Source organism: Pyxicephalus adspersus, chromosome 6, assembly GCF_032062135.1.
Source record: "Pyxicephalus adspersus chromosome 6, UCB_Pads_2.0, whole genome shotgun sequence".
Classification (NCBI taxonomy): Eukaryota; Metazoa; Chordata; class Amphibia; order Anura; family Pyxicephalidae; genus Pyxicephalus; species Pyxicephalus adspersus.
Genome location: NC_092863.1, coordinates 34,709,944 through 34,725,688, shown reverse-complemented (window position 1 = coordinate 34,725,688; position 15,745 = coordinate 34,709,944). Strand labels below are relative to the sequence as shown.

The following is a 15,745-nucleotide window of genomic DNA, read 5'->3' as shown; positions in this document are numbered from 1 at the left end:
ATATGTGTATGTATATCCCAATCTATAAATTAACCAATACCCCTTATAGGATCCAAGGGTTCTTCAGTCACAGTAGATTCTACACCATTTATGGAGTAAGTATATTTGTTGAATACTCATTTCATATTCACTAATACTATGCAATAAATATGCTGACTTATTACATTTACAAAATATAAATAAATTGCAAAATAAAAAATACTCACCACAAGTCCAGCAGCAGCCAAAGCAAAGACAAATCCCATTAGGAAGCAGCACACACATCTCCTTCGTGGGTACCTCAGTCCAATAGAGGAACTAAAAACAGAAATAGATACATTAAAAACCGAGACATTTATCTAGTGTAAGCATGCTTCCCTTTCCCGAGATCGCTTGTCATTCTCTGACACTTACACTTTCCGGCAGTGCGGGCAGCGTGCCAGCGTCCGGTCGGAAAAATCTGTCCACTGAGAAAAGAAGATGGTTAAATAACCTTTTAGAATTACAGTGACAAGAACTCAAAACAGGTGCAAAGCTCAAAACAGAAAAACAACACTATAGCATAGTAAAAGCATATTATTAGCTGCAGGATTACTCTGCAAATCAGTACTGTGTATCAGTGCCATGGATTTTATTTTCCTACAAATACACGAGCATTCATTGCTATAAATTGTCTCTATGTGAACCATTAGACAAGGTGAAAACGTTTCCCCTTAGGCAGAACCTTGTTGGTGAGGGGAAATGAATTAGTCTCTATGCTGGTCCTTTCCTGCCTTTTAGTGGCATGGACCAGCAGACCCCCAAATCTATAGTCTCATGTTTTGGGCCAGTGACTCTACAATCCAAGTGCTCAGAAATGAATCTGCAGCATAGTGTATTTAACATTTAATGCTTCCTGATTACACTAAAATTTAAATAAAGGATGGAAGTACTGGATTTGTTCCAAAACATCTAAATATAATCAATGGCTAAAGGTGTTGTGCACATCACTGGCTCTTTCATGTGTACTATTTTAGAGATTCAGGATTAATTGGGTGGTTCTGATGTGACTGCATTCTAGAGAATTTACACCCAGACATTGCTGTATACAGCTCTTGTTACTATTAAATCCTAGACAGATAGGTAAAAGCAGTAAATGTAATCTAGGCAATTAGGACAATCTCAATTTTTTTTATATAAAATAATTATTTCCTAATAAAAGCTACCTTAGTTTTTAAAGTTTCTATATAACATGTAACTTTTTATTTATTCATACCAAAAAATTGTTCTTGCAATGTCCACAGATGACTCGTACTCCCACAGGCTGTGGTTCTGGGCTGAGAGGACCGGCATGGACTGGGCCAAGGTTAATGATTCGTTTGCTGATGAAATCAGACAAATTTTATTTATTATAAATGAAGAATGTTACAGTTTATTAAATATACACTGTGCGGGTTTACTAGATCTGTTCAAAATGAATAAAGTTTCAACCTGGACTTTTTTTGTGCAATTCAACAAAGCTCACTTTAAAGTAACATGAAACTGTTCAATAAGTGCGGAAAAAACATAGAACCGTTTATCCTGTCAAAAATGCAGCACTGTTCTGTGCAGGCTTTACATGAGCAGCGTCATCAGCTCTGCCTTCAAGTTCTCTCGATGAAGTATACAGAAACACCTTCTCTGTGTTATGGAGTTGGGGAGGTGCAGAGGTCACATGAGAAGAAGGGGAAGTACATGTTGTTCTATACCCAGTAGTTTTTATGGCCAATTAAATGAAATCAAAGAGGAGCAAAGAATAGGTGAGCATTTGATGTTGGGATTGTAATAAAATTGATGCCTTGCATGGAGAAATCATGTGATTGCTTTCATTCCACTTTTATCCTTTTCCTAGTTTTGGATCATATATCTCTTAATGACTATACAGATGTGATCTCTGCACACCTGCTGTGAGCACCATAGGAGAAGGCTCATTCTCCTTTTCAGGTTTTTGTTACCATCCCCAAGAGTCAGGAATTGAGTTAGGCTAGGTACTCACATGCAATAATTATCGTTAGGAAATTAACTATTAACGACCGCTATTCAAATATAATCAACTAAAAATGTACACACACTAGATGCAATCATTTGAACGGAAATGCAGGAAATGACGTGTGCCAGAGAAAGTGTACTGCAGATACATCCACAATCACTGAACGACCGTACACACAATGGCTAGCGAACGATCGTCGCCCATTCAGATCCGCCGGGATGGCCGTTCGTTTCCAGTGGCATTCCTCGTTCACCGGCGACGTTGAGCACTTTTTTTTGTTAACGATTAGCGGACGATCAGTCAGTAATCATTCGTTTCCAACGACAGTTATTGCATGTGTGTGCGTTGCTTTAGTCAAATAATGTCTCTGCCTCACATAGAACTGTACTTATCTAGGGCTAAACCTGAAACAATAAAGATTAACATACCAATCACTGCTGAATAGGCCCCTTAATGCAGTGCCTTCCAACTCCAGTCCTGGAGGGCCAAAATCAGGATTTACATATAAAGGAGCTATTGTCTGACTTTGGAAACCCCGCCCTACAAAATGCTGCCTGCTACTGAAATACCCAAATGTGTGCAGATCCTGGCCCTCAAGGAGTGGAGTTGGGTAGCAGGCCAATATTTACTGCTATCATTAGCTGTTTATTCACTGAGCAGTAGTGTCCTGCACAGGTAGATCTAAGATAAGTTCCCTTTATTTAGTCTTCGTGAGTGATCATCAGTAACAATGCAAGTCCCATTCCACCTAAAGCGTGTGCTTCCCATGTTGTTTGTTCTCACCAGTAAGGCCTGGGGCAGGCTATCCTCTGGGAGGTGACTTTACAAATTAGCAGGCAGTTGCAGGGACAACGAACATACTTCTTTCCCTGGGGGGCATTCTTTATAGGCTGCAGGAATTAATGAACAACCATTAGTCAGACTCAAAGGAATAACAGCTTCTGGTATGCTTTAAAAGATATGTTTTTTGTAAAAAAAAAAAAACAGCAACATTGCAGGCCGTCTTTCATGTACAGTTACTTACTGTGGCTTCATTGCAGACCCCACACTTCACTACGTGTTGATGCATTTTACCCTCAACATTGATGAGAGACTGGCAAACTCTGCATGTTATCATAGGAGCGGAGCCACTTTCAGGACTTGTCAGAGGTGAATAAGGTGGAGGGTCCTCGCTAGGCAATACGGAAGCATGATCCGCAGGGAACACAGGAAATCCTACAGAGTGAGAACAAATAAAGATAAGATTTCACCAGGAGAAGAACAAATAGTTGCAAAATAAACTTTGTTTGGCTAACAATGCACATAATGAGAAGAGTGACTCAGCTAGTAAAACATCAGAAGAATGTTATTTGTAGTAATAAAGTATTCCGGGGTAGAGAAGGACAGAGATGTTGGGTGATACAGTGCCCAGGCAGCAACCTATTGTGATCCATACAATGATCCTATTTATGGGGTAGATAGGACTGCATACACATGTGCAATCTTTCATGATCACTTCCAGCTACACAGTGAAAGATCCTTTATCTGAGATGAGCATGATAGTTTGTGTGTACATGGCCTCAGCAATAACGAGTATGTAGATATGAATATACAGGGACTACACATATGGAAGCCCTATACACATGTCCACACGTCCATCCTGATCTGTTGTATTAATGCACCTTAGCATGCCTTGCACTAAGATAGATCATTAAAATAATTGGTCTGGTTTTCCACCCTATTACACTACAATGCACATGTGTTGATCTGTGCTGCCCCCAATGCATTGAGGTATGAATGGGCCTTTATACAGAGCAGACATGTACATAAAGTCACAGGACTGGGCTGCATTGCACAATGTGTATAATGAGGGATCACACATATATGTACAATCCCTCCTGTGTGCTCTACCAATGCTGATATACCATAGAATGATGCAAGCAGTGCTGATGGCTGACACAATGACAGAAAATTAATATTATTCCATAAGGACACCACGCCCCTGGCTTGATGAGAAGCCGCCTCCTTCACCTTCTCCCCACTTCTCCCATTAACCAATCACTTCTCTCCCTCACAAGCCACGCCCATCATGTGTGCGCTGCAGCTGTTCAGCAATCCATACAAACTATTAAATATTAAGCGAGGTGGGCGTGGTAAGAGCTCGCCAATAAACAAATGATTTAGTGGGCGGGGTCATACCTTGCGGCTTGTTGCTGGGGGTGGGTCCCGGACCACCGTACGGAGGAGCTGTGGGAAGAGCGCTACCTGGTGAAGGTGCTCCGGAGCCCATTGCTGCACCCATGCTTCCTCCATCTCCGAGATCCGAGAGAAGAGGGGAGCGCTCTCCATCCGCCATGTCCCTCGCTCCCACCTAACACCGGCACAATCAGCTGCTCCTACTGCTGCTGCTTGCTACTGCTTCTCCCGTCTGCTGACGCACCTCACACTGCGGCTGCGCAGTACGCGTGCGCAGGAAGTGGATAGGGTGGAGTTTAGAGCACGCAAGCGCAGTGGAGGCTTACGTGTTATCACGTGTTTGTAAATTGCAAACAAAGGTCTCCTGCTCATGTGACAGTCAGCTGAGTGGGTGTCTTTTTTTCTTCATGTAGCTTTATTGAGAAGACAAATCTGGGCAGATAGGCAGGAATACCAAAGACAAGTGAAACCTTTATTCTTTTTATAAAAACATTAAATATATATAGATATTATAGTTCAGGTCATCACATGTCGTGGATGCATGCATTTATTTGTTTTCAAAATAAAACTAGTATAGCTACCAATAAAAGACATGCAGCTCTGATATCTGATAGCTTTCTCTGCTATTTTCTATGAACTATAGTACAACTACCTTCTTTATATATGAGATGGCAGGGGGGTGTCATTAGGTCCCTTTAGGACATTTGTTGATGCCCTTTTGTTTGCTTTGTATGAGTTTTGAATTCCTATAGAAGTCTAAAGGATCAGAAAACCTGCTTGGAAAACAACACAATGACAATAACTTCTACACGATCCTCTTACCCATATAATGATTGTCTAATTCATGCCATCTACATGAACCTTTAGGAAGGGGGAGAAGTAGTTGTAAAAAAAAGAAGAGGCGGCTCAGTACTATCCATGGCGAGAGCGCATGTGCATCATTGTTATGTAACAACCCGCCCCACTACACCCTGGTGTACGTCATGTAAATGACGTCATGATACCAGAACCAGAGTCCAGAGAGACAACCTGCCCAATGCCCCGAGCCTGCGATGCATATGGGAGACATGGTTCAGCGGGGTCCTTCTCCTGACCCTACGGGTGGGCGGACCTGCCAGAGCTGCAGACCACCAATAAATTCTTCACAAAATAAGAGTGGGCATGTGTGCCCATTTCTACCTGTGGCCCCCCACTACACCCCTGGGGAGAAGGTTAGGGGGAGGCTTGGCATTGGTTCACTGAAGGGCTATTTGGTCTCTTTTTTCAAACTATTACTAATTGATATTTGTGACTAATTTTTTAAAACCTAACCCCCTCCTTTTAATGATTTCATCTTCTAAAGATGTTTTTTAAAATAGGCTATGCCTAAAGCTTACTATTCTAACATGGTTGTAGTTTCTCCTCGTCTGAAATGTAATCGCTCAATGTGCTGTAAGCTTCTCACAGTGTGCATAAGAACATGCAGCAAGTCAGATACAAGCCCTATCTGTCAATTTTCCAGCGCTGGCGTCATAGGTTGGAATCTGGACCAGTACACATGGGTTTCCTCCAGGGGCTCTGGCTTTTTTATTATTATTATTAGTATTATTAATATTAATAAACAGGATTTACATAGCGCCAACATATTATGCAGCGCTGTACATTAAATATGGGTTGCAAATGACAGATGAATACAGACAGGACACAGGAGAAGAAGAGGACCCTGCTCAGAAGAAATTACAATCTAGGAAGTGGGGGAAGTAACACACAATACCAGGGGAGATATGTAGTGGTGGGAAGTAGTGACAGTTTCAAATGATAGAAGAAGATAGGTAGGAAAGTTAGAAAAAATTGGTTTTGAGTGCTCTTTTAAATGTGGCTTATTCCCACATCCCATTCTGCAAAATTGTCCTTAGTCTGTGTTAATGACATATGACTATAATAGGGCCATTAGATTGTGAGAGATAGTGATATGACTATGGGTTTTGTATAGCACTGCATAATATGATTTATAATTCAGCCCTTACTGTCCCTGACCTCCTTTCATTCATTGGATTACAGTTATCTCAACCACTGAGGTTTTACATAACAAAGGGGTGTTGGGAAAGTTTCTTGTTTAAAGAAAGCTGTGTACAGCACCCTGCAGCAGGAGCCATCAGCCATAATTTTCCCTGCACATTCTCCACCCTATAAATTACCTAAAGCCCAATAGAAGTCTTGCTTTTAATAAATGTTTTAATTTTTATTAGCTGTTACGCAGTCAGCAGTAATGATTATATTTTGTCATTTAAACTGTAAGAAGCACCTTGTACTCATTTAAAACTTTTGGTGGTAAACAGACCTGTTTAGTAGCTCCTGTCATATAAATTTCTCTGGGTGTTTAAATGGTTAAAAAGTAAATTATTTTATACCAATTTCTGGTTCAGATGTGAAATATGTTTATACAGAGCAGCTGTTATACTGATCCTCTGTTTCCCAGTACTGGAATGTGGTCGGCCATCAATGTCATCACATGTGCAAGACAGAGGGTGGCTGCAGGTCCCCCCTTGTACACAATGATTTGGGATGCAATGATGGAACTGTAGGAAACTGCCAAGACAATTAGCCTCAAAGGCCCAATCATCCCAACCAGAACTGGGGGGGGATTTTTTTTTGTAGTCATCACAGAGCTGGACTTTAAATATTTATGTAATAGGTTAGCAGTCTGTACAGGAACATTCTGGTGGATATGATCTGTAGTATATCAATCTGCACCCAATGTGCTCTGCCTAACACGCATAATGGCCACTTTGTGACGCCACTCAGATGTATGGACACACTTAAAGCGGAACTAAACAAAAAATTACTTACCTTTAATTGGGCAGCTCCCTCAATGGCGCTTGTCCTTGCTATGATCCGGTCCGGCGTTGTCCTGGGATTCCTTTGTCCTGGCACAGAGGAAGTGCCGGGCGCCGCCATCTTCAATCTTCTCTTCTGGTCTTATTGCTTCGTCACCTGATCTTGCACTGCGCAGGTGTGAGATCGGGTGACATAGCCGCTGTGAAGGGGGAAAAAAAGAGAGCCAATCTCACTGCACATGCATAAGATCGGCATCTCTTTCCCCTTGGTAGAAAAGATGGCCCTTCTGCGCATTGCTGACATCAGGGCATAAGCAGGAAGAGCAGCCAGGGCCTCCCGGGATCCCAAAAACATATCCCAGGAGGCTCTGCGCTCCCATTAGGTCTTGATTGCCACGGCAATCAAAGCTTAAAGAGGCAGTGCTGCACCCTTTTAAAAAAAAAAAAATAGGGTGTTGATGTTAAAAAAAAAACAAACATTTTTACTGAATATAGAGGAGTTGTCTACCCTTCTATTGAAAGTAAAATGTTGAGTTTAGGTCCACTTTAAGCTTGGCCCCGTCACACCTTTATTAGGGCATACCCCAAATTCTTAGGGCCAGGCTCTCTAAACCCCTAAAATCTTCTGCTTGACCCTTAGCAAGTCCCCAGTAATGTCTTTATCTAACTTTTCTACCTATCAATTTCTCATTACTGTGTCCTAATATTTCCAATGTCCTATAATCTAAGAGGAAATGTGATATTTTTACATCATTGCACCCAGACAGACCCCGACAAAATGTCTGCTTCAGAGACCACAGGAAGTTCCTCCTTCACACCTCTAGTGACGAGGAAATCTCTTGGCAGTGATTGGACAGTATAGCCACTTGTGGTGACGTCAGCAGGAAGCGTCTTCCCTGAGCTCCTGTATACCGGAGCGGAGTCACAGCTGCTGTGAGCCGGTTTATGGTGTGTAAGTTGTTATTTATATGGAGGGTATAGCGGTCATGTTTGTGTGTTATATGCCTGTCTCTCTGTATTGTGTCTATCCGTGCTATTACCCCTTCTCCTGTCACCATTGCTGCATGTTAACACAGGTTATGTCTTATGTTGGGACATTACAGGAAATATTGCCTTTTTTAATATTATTGTTATTATGGTATTATTAGTGCAGTATAAATGATTTCACCAGGCAGGCATTATTAGGTTTAATATTTATATATTGATAATAAACAAGATTTATATAGCGCCAACATATTACATAGCGCTGTACAATAAATAGGGGTTGTAAATGACAGATACAGACAGTGACACAGGAGGTGTGGGGGGCCCAGCTCTGAAGAGCTTACAATGTAGGCGGTATATACGATCATCTTCTGGGTCATTTTGTCAGTCAATTATAAAAGATGCCAGTCTTCTGCCCGGGGGTCTCCGCACAGCTATGTCTGGTGGTTACCCACCATGTCCCGTGCAGATCCCTCCTGTCCCTCTCCCCTGGCTTTGCTCTGTGTGCCCAGGAATGCTGCAAGGGCAATCAGGATGGAGAGTGAGGGAGGATCGGTGACCTGTGAACTCTCATTCATCAGGCCTGATTTATTAAAGCTCTCCAAGGCTGGAGAAGATACACTTTCATCAGTGAAGCTGAGTGATCCAGCAAACCTGGAATGGATTCAAAACATTTGCTAGCAATTTTAAAGAAATCCATTCCAGGTTTGCTAGATCACCCAGTGTATCCTCTTCAGCCTTGGAGAGCTTTAAAAAATCAGGCCCAATGATTTTCTGTAGGCGGAGATCTCTCAGCACTTCCAGGGTCAGAGCTGTCAAATCACTGAAGCAGATTATGGAAAAACAGGTCTGGTTCCAAGAATCTCCTGCATAAAATAGAGCATGGAAGAGAGCTGTCTGTTATATATATACTGTGTTGTGTATATATTAGGGGCAATTATTGGACAGGATGGTGGATCAGTGGCTAGCACTCTGCCCTTTGCAAATCTCAGCCAGGATACTATCTGCATGGAGTTTGTATGAATGCAAAAATAAAAACGTGGTTAGGTGCATTGACTGTTATTAACATATGACTATGGTAGGTACATTAGATTGTGAGCCCCTTTGAGGGACAGCTAGTGACATGACTATGGACTTTGTACAGCACTGTGTAATATGTTAGCGCTATGTAAATACAAAAAAATTATCAATAAATTATTAATAATTAAACACTGTACAGCTTGTTAGGGCATTCTGTGAAGTCCTATCATGTCTTTGTACTCTTTGTACTGAGGCTGCAGTGCGTTTAGCATTTCCTCATGCCAGGATTTATTGCTGAATATGGGGACATTACATGTAGCACATTCTTGTGGCAGCCCCATAGAGAATGAATGGGGGCTGTAGTAAGCGGTACTGGTACAACTCGCTGCCACTAGCTATTACATGTGCAGACTTTGCTTCTTTTTGAGCCAGTGCTGCTGTGTGAGTGCTTGAGCGACTGGCAATGTGACAAACATGGGGAGCCGCACAAAGAGGAGTCAGGTGTGAACTGCCCTAATCTAGTAGTTCTCCTCTCAGCCATTCTAGAAGAGAATGTTGGGGTGAGGGGCCTCTGTTAGAAGACATAGACTTGAACACCTCTGACAGATGACTGGTTTGTGTGAACCAATTACACACAGCTTGTTTGTAAAACAACATTGGTCAAGTCTCATTTCTGGCATCTAATACTGGGGAATGGATACTAGTTGGGCCGATGGCATCCTAAGGCCATGCATTGCAATTGATAGGCCAGGGAAGAGAAAAAAAGGGAATACATTAACCTCCTTGCCGTTAAGCCCGACCTTCGTATGGGCTAAAAAAAGATGCTCTTTTCTTTAAGCCCGAGATTTTCCGTACATTAAAATCCCCACTTACCCAGGTAAGTGAGGATTTTAATGTAGGGAAAATCTCGGTCCCCCTGTGCTCATCCAGCATCGGGTTCGTGTTCCAGCGTCGTCCTCCGTCGTCCGTCGGTCTCCCTTTCCAGCGTCGGGTGCCTTCTCGTATACCAGCGGGACCAGGTAAGAAGCCGGCCGGCATCTTACCTGGTCCCGCTGATCATCCAGCGTCGTTCTCGTTCCAGCACCGGGTGATCTCTGAAACAAGAAGCCGGCCGGCTTCTTGTGCGTGCGTGATGACATCGGCGCGTGTGCGGGAAATTCAAATTGAAACTCATTCATTCATTTTGTATTGGATTGAATACAGGAGTTTGTATTCAATCCAATACAAAATGAATGAATAAGTTTCAATTAAAAATAAATACAAAGTATGTATTTTGTATTAGATTGGATACAGGAATTTGTATTCAATCCAATACATAATGAGAGTTTGAATTTTGTTCTCATTTTGTATTGGATTGAATACAAAGTCCTGTATCCAATCCAATACAAAATAATAGAAAATATATTTATGTGGTTTTGTCTATAGGTATGTGACGGACACTAGGGAGGTGTTTTAGAAAAATATATTACTATACAGTATACTGAATTATCGCATTTTCAGTATTTTTCATTTATTTATGTATTCTTGTTTAGGCTGAATTTTGTGTATTTTATTAAAAGTAATTTTTTTTTTTTTACATGATTGTGTGTTTCAAACATTTTTTATATTCATGATATCTACTCGAACCCTATTCGGACATATTTCTGTAAGTTACAGGTCTACAATTTAAAAAAAAAAATTGCATGAAAACCTGTAACACTTTTGGTACAGAAATCGAGACCTCAGTGTAACGCCCAGGTGGTTAAACTGTAGACAACCCCTTTTCCATTCCTCAAAAAAAGAAAAACACAGAGGCATATATGTGTTTCCCTCTGAGTGGACTAACTACAAATTGTGTTCTATTGCTGGGCTTTCTTCTCTGAAAATCCAGCATTCCCTTGAGGGTCACCACCACACATCCTTTATGTATCTGGCTTCTTCAAGAGTACCCAGCTTTATAATGCAGAGATCAGCTTCTTAAAAGAATTTGGCACTTGGTCCTTACCAGTCCAGCACCCCACAATGTGAGACCCCCCAACCACGCACTGCCTAACAACAAGTCAGTGGTTCACTTCCTATATAAACTGCATTCTGAAATGGAGCACCTTGGGGTTTGAGCTTCTAAAGTGTTCTTGGTGATGGTTGAAGCTATTTGTGGACACTGCCAGAAAAGGTTTTTATTTGGATGATACCCAGAGATAAACCTAATTAGCCAGAGCTCAACAGGAAATGCTCAGTAGCCTAATCCTGCTAATAATATTATTAGTGATAGTATTTGTCAGCAATTTGTGAGTTGTTTAGTAAATATTGTAAATGGCTCCCTATGGAGTAAGCTGCATAAGTAGCATGTAGGAGTTTCATGCAACAATCATGAGCATGTTTATAAATGTGGATTTATGGATGAAATATGTTTATATAAAAGATAATATGATGCATTATGTAACATTGTACCTATAGAATTTTGCTGGTCAAAGCTTGTTATATGTAAAATGATAGAGGTTTATTTTTACTGGTGTTAGCTGCAATAGTAACATTTTCCCTCTCTTACAGAACACAGAAATGGCATCTGCACCAAATCTGGTTGCGAACCGCAAGTCTGGCCGCTTCAAGTGGGCTATTGAGTTTGGAAGTGGTGGCAGCAGGTAGGATGCCATACAGGGTTAGATCTTCTTAAGGTTATGGCCACATAAAACCGATATAACACGACGTTTACATTCACAGTTCATCATGTAAGGTTGTGGCTCAGAGGTTAGCCTCAAGAGGTCTCGCCCAGACACTATCTGCATGGAGTTGCAGGTTCTCCCCGTGTTTGCATGGGTTTTCTCCCACATTCCAAAACAATTAAATAATTGGCTTCCCCCCAAAGTTGACCTTAAACTGTATTCATGACATATATGTATGGTAGGGACATTAGCTTGTGAGCCCCTTTGAGGGAAAGCTTGTGACATGACTATGGACTTTGTGAAGTGATGCGTAATATGTCAGCGCTATATAAATACTGTGCAATAATACATTAACACTGTATAATAAAATTTACACTGCCATGGGCAGTTTGGATTTTAGCTTCTAAAATGTATTTCATCCATGACAATAGTTTTTTTTAATTTGCTCCCTTTTGGTTTAACATATGATTAGAATACATAATTTGTTAAAAAAAAAAAAAAATACATGTTGACGCTCATAAATCTTGTGAGCTGATTAATTCCCCTATAGTCTTCCCCTGTTGCAGTTATTATTGCTGCACCTATCTGTTCGGGAAGGATACTTTCTTGGGGTGCCTTCATTTGAGGCTCGTTTTGTGTCTTTTACCTTATGACAGGTTTACGTTAAGTATGCTCCGTGTTAACTTGTATACATCTATCCATTTTTAGGGGTCGGGGGGAGAGAGGTACTACACAAGACAGTATGTATCCTGTGGGATATTCTGACAAACAAGTGCCAGACACCAGTGTGCAAGAGTCTGACCACATTCTAGTAGAGAAGGTAAGATGGCATGGGTTCAGTATTGTGTATTACCGTGTGACAATTGGTTTTACAAATTGTTCAGCTCTTGTGACATTATTTGCTAATGAATCAGGTGATTTCTCTTTCTGTTTACAGCGTTGCTGGGACATCGCCCTGGGACCTCTTAAACAGATACCTATGAATCTGTTCATTATGTATATGGCTGGTAACACAATCTCCATCTTCCCTATTATGATGGTGTGTATGATGGCATGGAGACCCATACAAGCACTGCTTGCTACACCTGCTAGTAAGTTGTGCTTCCTATGCTGACATTCCTGTAAAGTGCTAGATATATTACTGACATATTGGTAATAGTGAGGGAAGGGGTATTACAATAAAATGCTCCTGAGCCTGTGCTGTCTTTTTCTCTCTTGGTGATTCCTGGATAGAATTTAAGGGAAACCTAACAAGGAACACAGATAGAAGTATAATACCTGACAGTGCAATCGTCTTCTAGGGCTTAGGCTAAGTACACACATGCAATATTTGTCGTTGGAAAGGATCTTTCAGGATCCTTTCCAACAACAAACAACTGCACGATGCATGAACGAGCACTTTACATACAGCACCGTTCTGGTCTATGGAGGNNGGGGGGGGGGGGGGGGGGGGGGGGGGATGAGACGACGGAGCGGTACCCCGCTGCGCTCTCTCCCCTTTACTTGCATGATGATGGACGATGAGCACTGTACATACGCAAGATTCTTGTCCGATATCGGTCCTGAACTATTGCACATGTGTACCTAGTCTTAGTAATACTATGAGATGCAGTGCAGTACACATTGCGTTTGATACAAAAGAACTTCAAATATTGCATAGAACCTAGTACTATATGTATGTCCGTGGGCTGCACTATCCATTGTAAGGAATGAGGTGAGCATCACAAGGACAGCAGTGCTGCCTGTGGCATAAAACTTGGCCACTGCATGCATTGTAGTATGTACTGTTCCTTACTGTAAGAAAATAAAGCATTGATATTGCTGTTTGTGTCACCAGTAAAGGAAGCTAATCAATAATACAGCTATCAATAAAACAGGAAGTGAAAAAAATACCTTATAATGGGAGCCTGGACAGCAATATCTACTTGCCAGAGGTTTTAGGCTTTCTCCAATCTAAAACTAAAAAAGCTTCTGTAATAGTCATTTTTAGATAAAAATCATGCTAATTCTCCTTAGGACTGGTTCTGTACCTATAATGGTATAGATGTATTGTATGTTTTAAATTGTGCATTTCTGTTCTGTTTAGCCTTCAAGCTCCTGGAGAGTTCTGGCCAACGGTTTCTACAAGGGCTGGTTTACCTGATCGGTAATCTTTTGGGTCTTGCATTGGCTGTTTATAAATGTCAGTCTATGGGACTTCTTCCTACTCATGCTTCAGATTGGTTGGCCTTTATTGAACCGCCAGAGGTTAGTCTACTAATTAAATGTTCAATTGTAATATTAAGGATCTGCCGTTGCACTGTGATACTAATTGTAAAGCTTTTTGAAAAAAAAAAAAAAAAAAACTGGTGAAGACTTGCATTCGTTTAACCAACATATAATGTCTTGCTTTTGTAGAGAATGGAATACATTGGCGGAGGCATCCTACTATAAAGCTACAACTGAACAGAAGCCTTTTATCATAAAGAAATTTGTACATTCTGGAAGCAGCTAACTACTTATAAATTTTTTGTTTTATCCCTTAATAAATTATTATGCCTTCATAAATTGCATGGAGCATGTCTTTCTTTTATAGAGAGAATGTAGTTAAAGCTAAGACTTGGAGCAGAACCGGTATATTCCATATTGGATATATGGAAGAAGCATATATATATGTACAGTATAGGGAAGTGTAGCTCCTGGTTTAAAAATAAATTAGAGGTGATATGTTTCCTTTGAGTTTGATATATTTTTTTTAATTAGAGTTGTCAGAGATATTTTTGGAGTATCGATCAGAAAACCACCTTTTTTTGGTGCCAGAAAATGGATATCTGCGAGACAACATATTGATTTATTTCCTTTCCATTTATCGTATATCTTGCAAATGACTGGCCCCAAACCTTAAAATATATCAAAATGCAGAAACCCAGAAGTTATCTTCATCACATAATTGCTATTGCTTGTTTCAATGTCTAGATCTGACCTACTGATAGTTTAGGGCAATACAATCATTTTAAAAGAAATATGGAACATGTGTACCACAGCAAGTAAATTCGTCGGATGAGTGAAATAAAGGAGTCCTGAGCTGTGAGCAAAGAGTGAGAGCATACAGGATTTTGGGTAAAACTGATCAGACCGACCTATTAGCTTCTTCTCACTCCTAAAGAGCAATTCCAGGATTGATGATTTGACAAATGAGAGTGGTCAGTGGGTCATGCAGGGACTTACAGTTTTAAAAACAGAGATATGGCAGGCGTCTACCGTGACAGGTCACCAGTGCAGCACGTTACAATTTTTACTTTCTCCAAATGCTCAGTGGAGAATGCTGATAACTAATTCTAGACATATAAAAAGTGCCAGGTGTGTACAGTGGGGCTTAGTTCTACACACTAAAGAGATTTGTGAAGTATGCTCAAACTTTCTTTAGACTCAAATGATAGACTACTCCTATTTTCATGCTTGGACTTATAGATCTGCAGGGTTAATAACATCGTACATGTTAGGGTGTTTACTTTGAATCCAAAAAATAGACAGCGGTGCATGTTTAAACTTGTGGTTCAGACACAGCAGTATAGTACTAACACCCAAAGGAAGCTAATTAACATTACTACCTGTTACAGGGCACAGAAATGCTGTTGTGATATATAACTGCACACAAGTGTTCTCCATGACACATACACTAAAATTATTGGACATTAGCCAGCTGTGTGACAAAGGATTTAAAGTCCTTGAAGTCTCTAGCATTATTTATCTCCATTCTGAAAATCCTTAACTGGTCATGAGGGAAATGAAAGGACTGTTACTGCTGACCACCTGAAAATGAAAGTGGCCAGGCTGTCAAGTTGATGTGATTCACCTGACTGGAAACAAGTATGCAAAAGGAAAATAAATTATCAGCGTATTTTTTTAAATAAGTGAATCAAACAGTTGACGACAGAGCAGCCTTTATTTTTTCAACTTCTGGGTTCCTTGACATCTCTTAACATCTTATCTTCTGCATGCTGATAAATAGTTGTTACTTGTATCTGAGGTGCCTCAAGCTTCAACACCTAACTTTTTTTTTTTACTATTAGTGTCTCCCATTATCTTCAGAGGAAGGTTTGGAATAAAGTAAACTTGGCAGGGGAAATATAGTCGTGCCA

At 40.7% G+C, this 15,745-nt stretch overlaps 2 protein-coding genes across 3 annotated transcripts in view; one reads left to right on the top strand and one right to left on the bottom strand.

The window, feature by feature from the left end:
* PIP4P1 (phosphatidylinositol-4,5-bisphosphate 4-phosphatase 1) overlaps nucleotides 1-4,434 on the bottom strand; it is a 6,777-nt gene extending 2,343 nt beyond the window's left edge. The window contains exons 1-6 of the mRNA XM_072415197.1: nucleotides 4,166-4,434; nucleotides 3,012-3,202; nucleotides 2,771-2,877; nucleotides 1,235-1,340; nucleotides 394-446; nucleotides 207-297 (exon numbers count right to left, since the gene is read on the bottom strand). Coding sequence (XP_072271298.1) covers nucleotides 207-297; nucleotides 394-446; nucleotides 1,235-1,340; nucleotides 2,771-2,877; nucleotides 3,012-3,202; nucleotides 4,166-4,322 — 705 coding nt within the window. The 5' untranslated portion in view covers nucleotides 4,323-4,434. The remainder of the gene's footprint in view (nucleotides 1-206; nucleotides 298-393; nucleotides 447-1,234; nucleotides 1,341-2,770; nucleotides 2,878-3,011; nucleotides 3,203-4,165) is intronic.
* A 3,358-nt stretch (nucleotides 4,435-7,792) lies between these two features.
* EMC4 (ER membrane protein complex subunit 4) lies at nucleotides 7,793-14,171 on the top strand. Of its 2 annotated transcripts, none has more exons than XM_072415191.1 (6): nucleotides 7,793-7,926; nucleotides 11,512-11,603; nucleotides 12,333-12,444; nucleotides 12,562-12,715; nucleotides 13,711-13,871; nucleotides 14,022-14,171. In XM_072415191.1, the coding sequence occupies exons 1-6, from the start codon at nucleotides 7,924-7,926 to the stop codon at nucleotides 14,055-14,057; spliced, it is 558 nt and encodes a 185-aa protein (XP_072271292.1). In that variant the 5' UTR covers nucleotides 7,793-7,923; the 3' UTR covers nucleotides 14,058-14,171. The 2 variants fall into 2 exon arrangements, with proteins under 2 accessions (XP_072271292.1, XP_072271293.1); XM_072415192.1 differs by having other exon boundaries at nucleotides 7,869-7,930.
* The last annotated feature ends 1,574 nt before the right edge of the window (nucleotides 14,172-15,745 follow it).

Excerpts from the sequence above, each read along its gene's own strand:
- EMC4 (XM_072415191.1), top strand. Across the intron at positions 11,604-12,332 it reads TTTGGAAGTGGTGGCAGCAG|GGGTCGGGGGGAGAGAGGTA; the intron begins GTAGGATGCCAT and ends ATCCATTTTTAG. Across the intron at positions 12,716-13,710 it reads ACTGCTTGCTACACCTGCTA|CCTTCAAGCTCCTGGAGAGT; the intron begins GTAAGTTGTGCT and ends TGTTCTGTTTAG.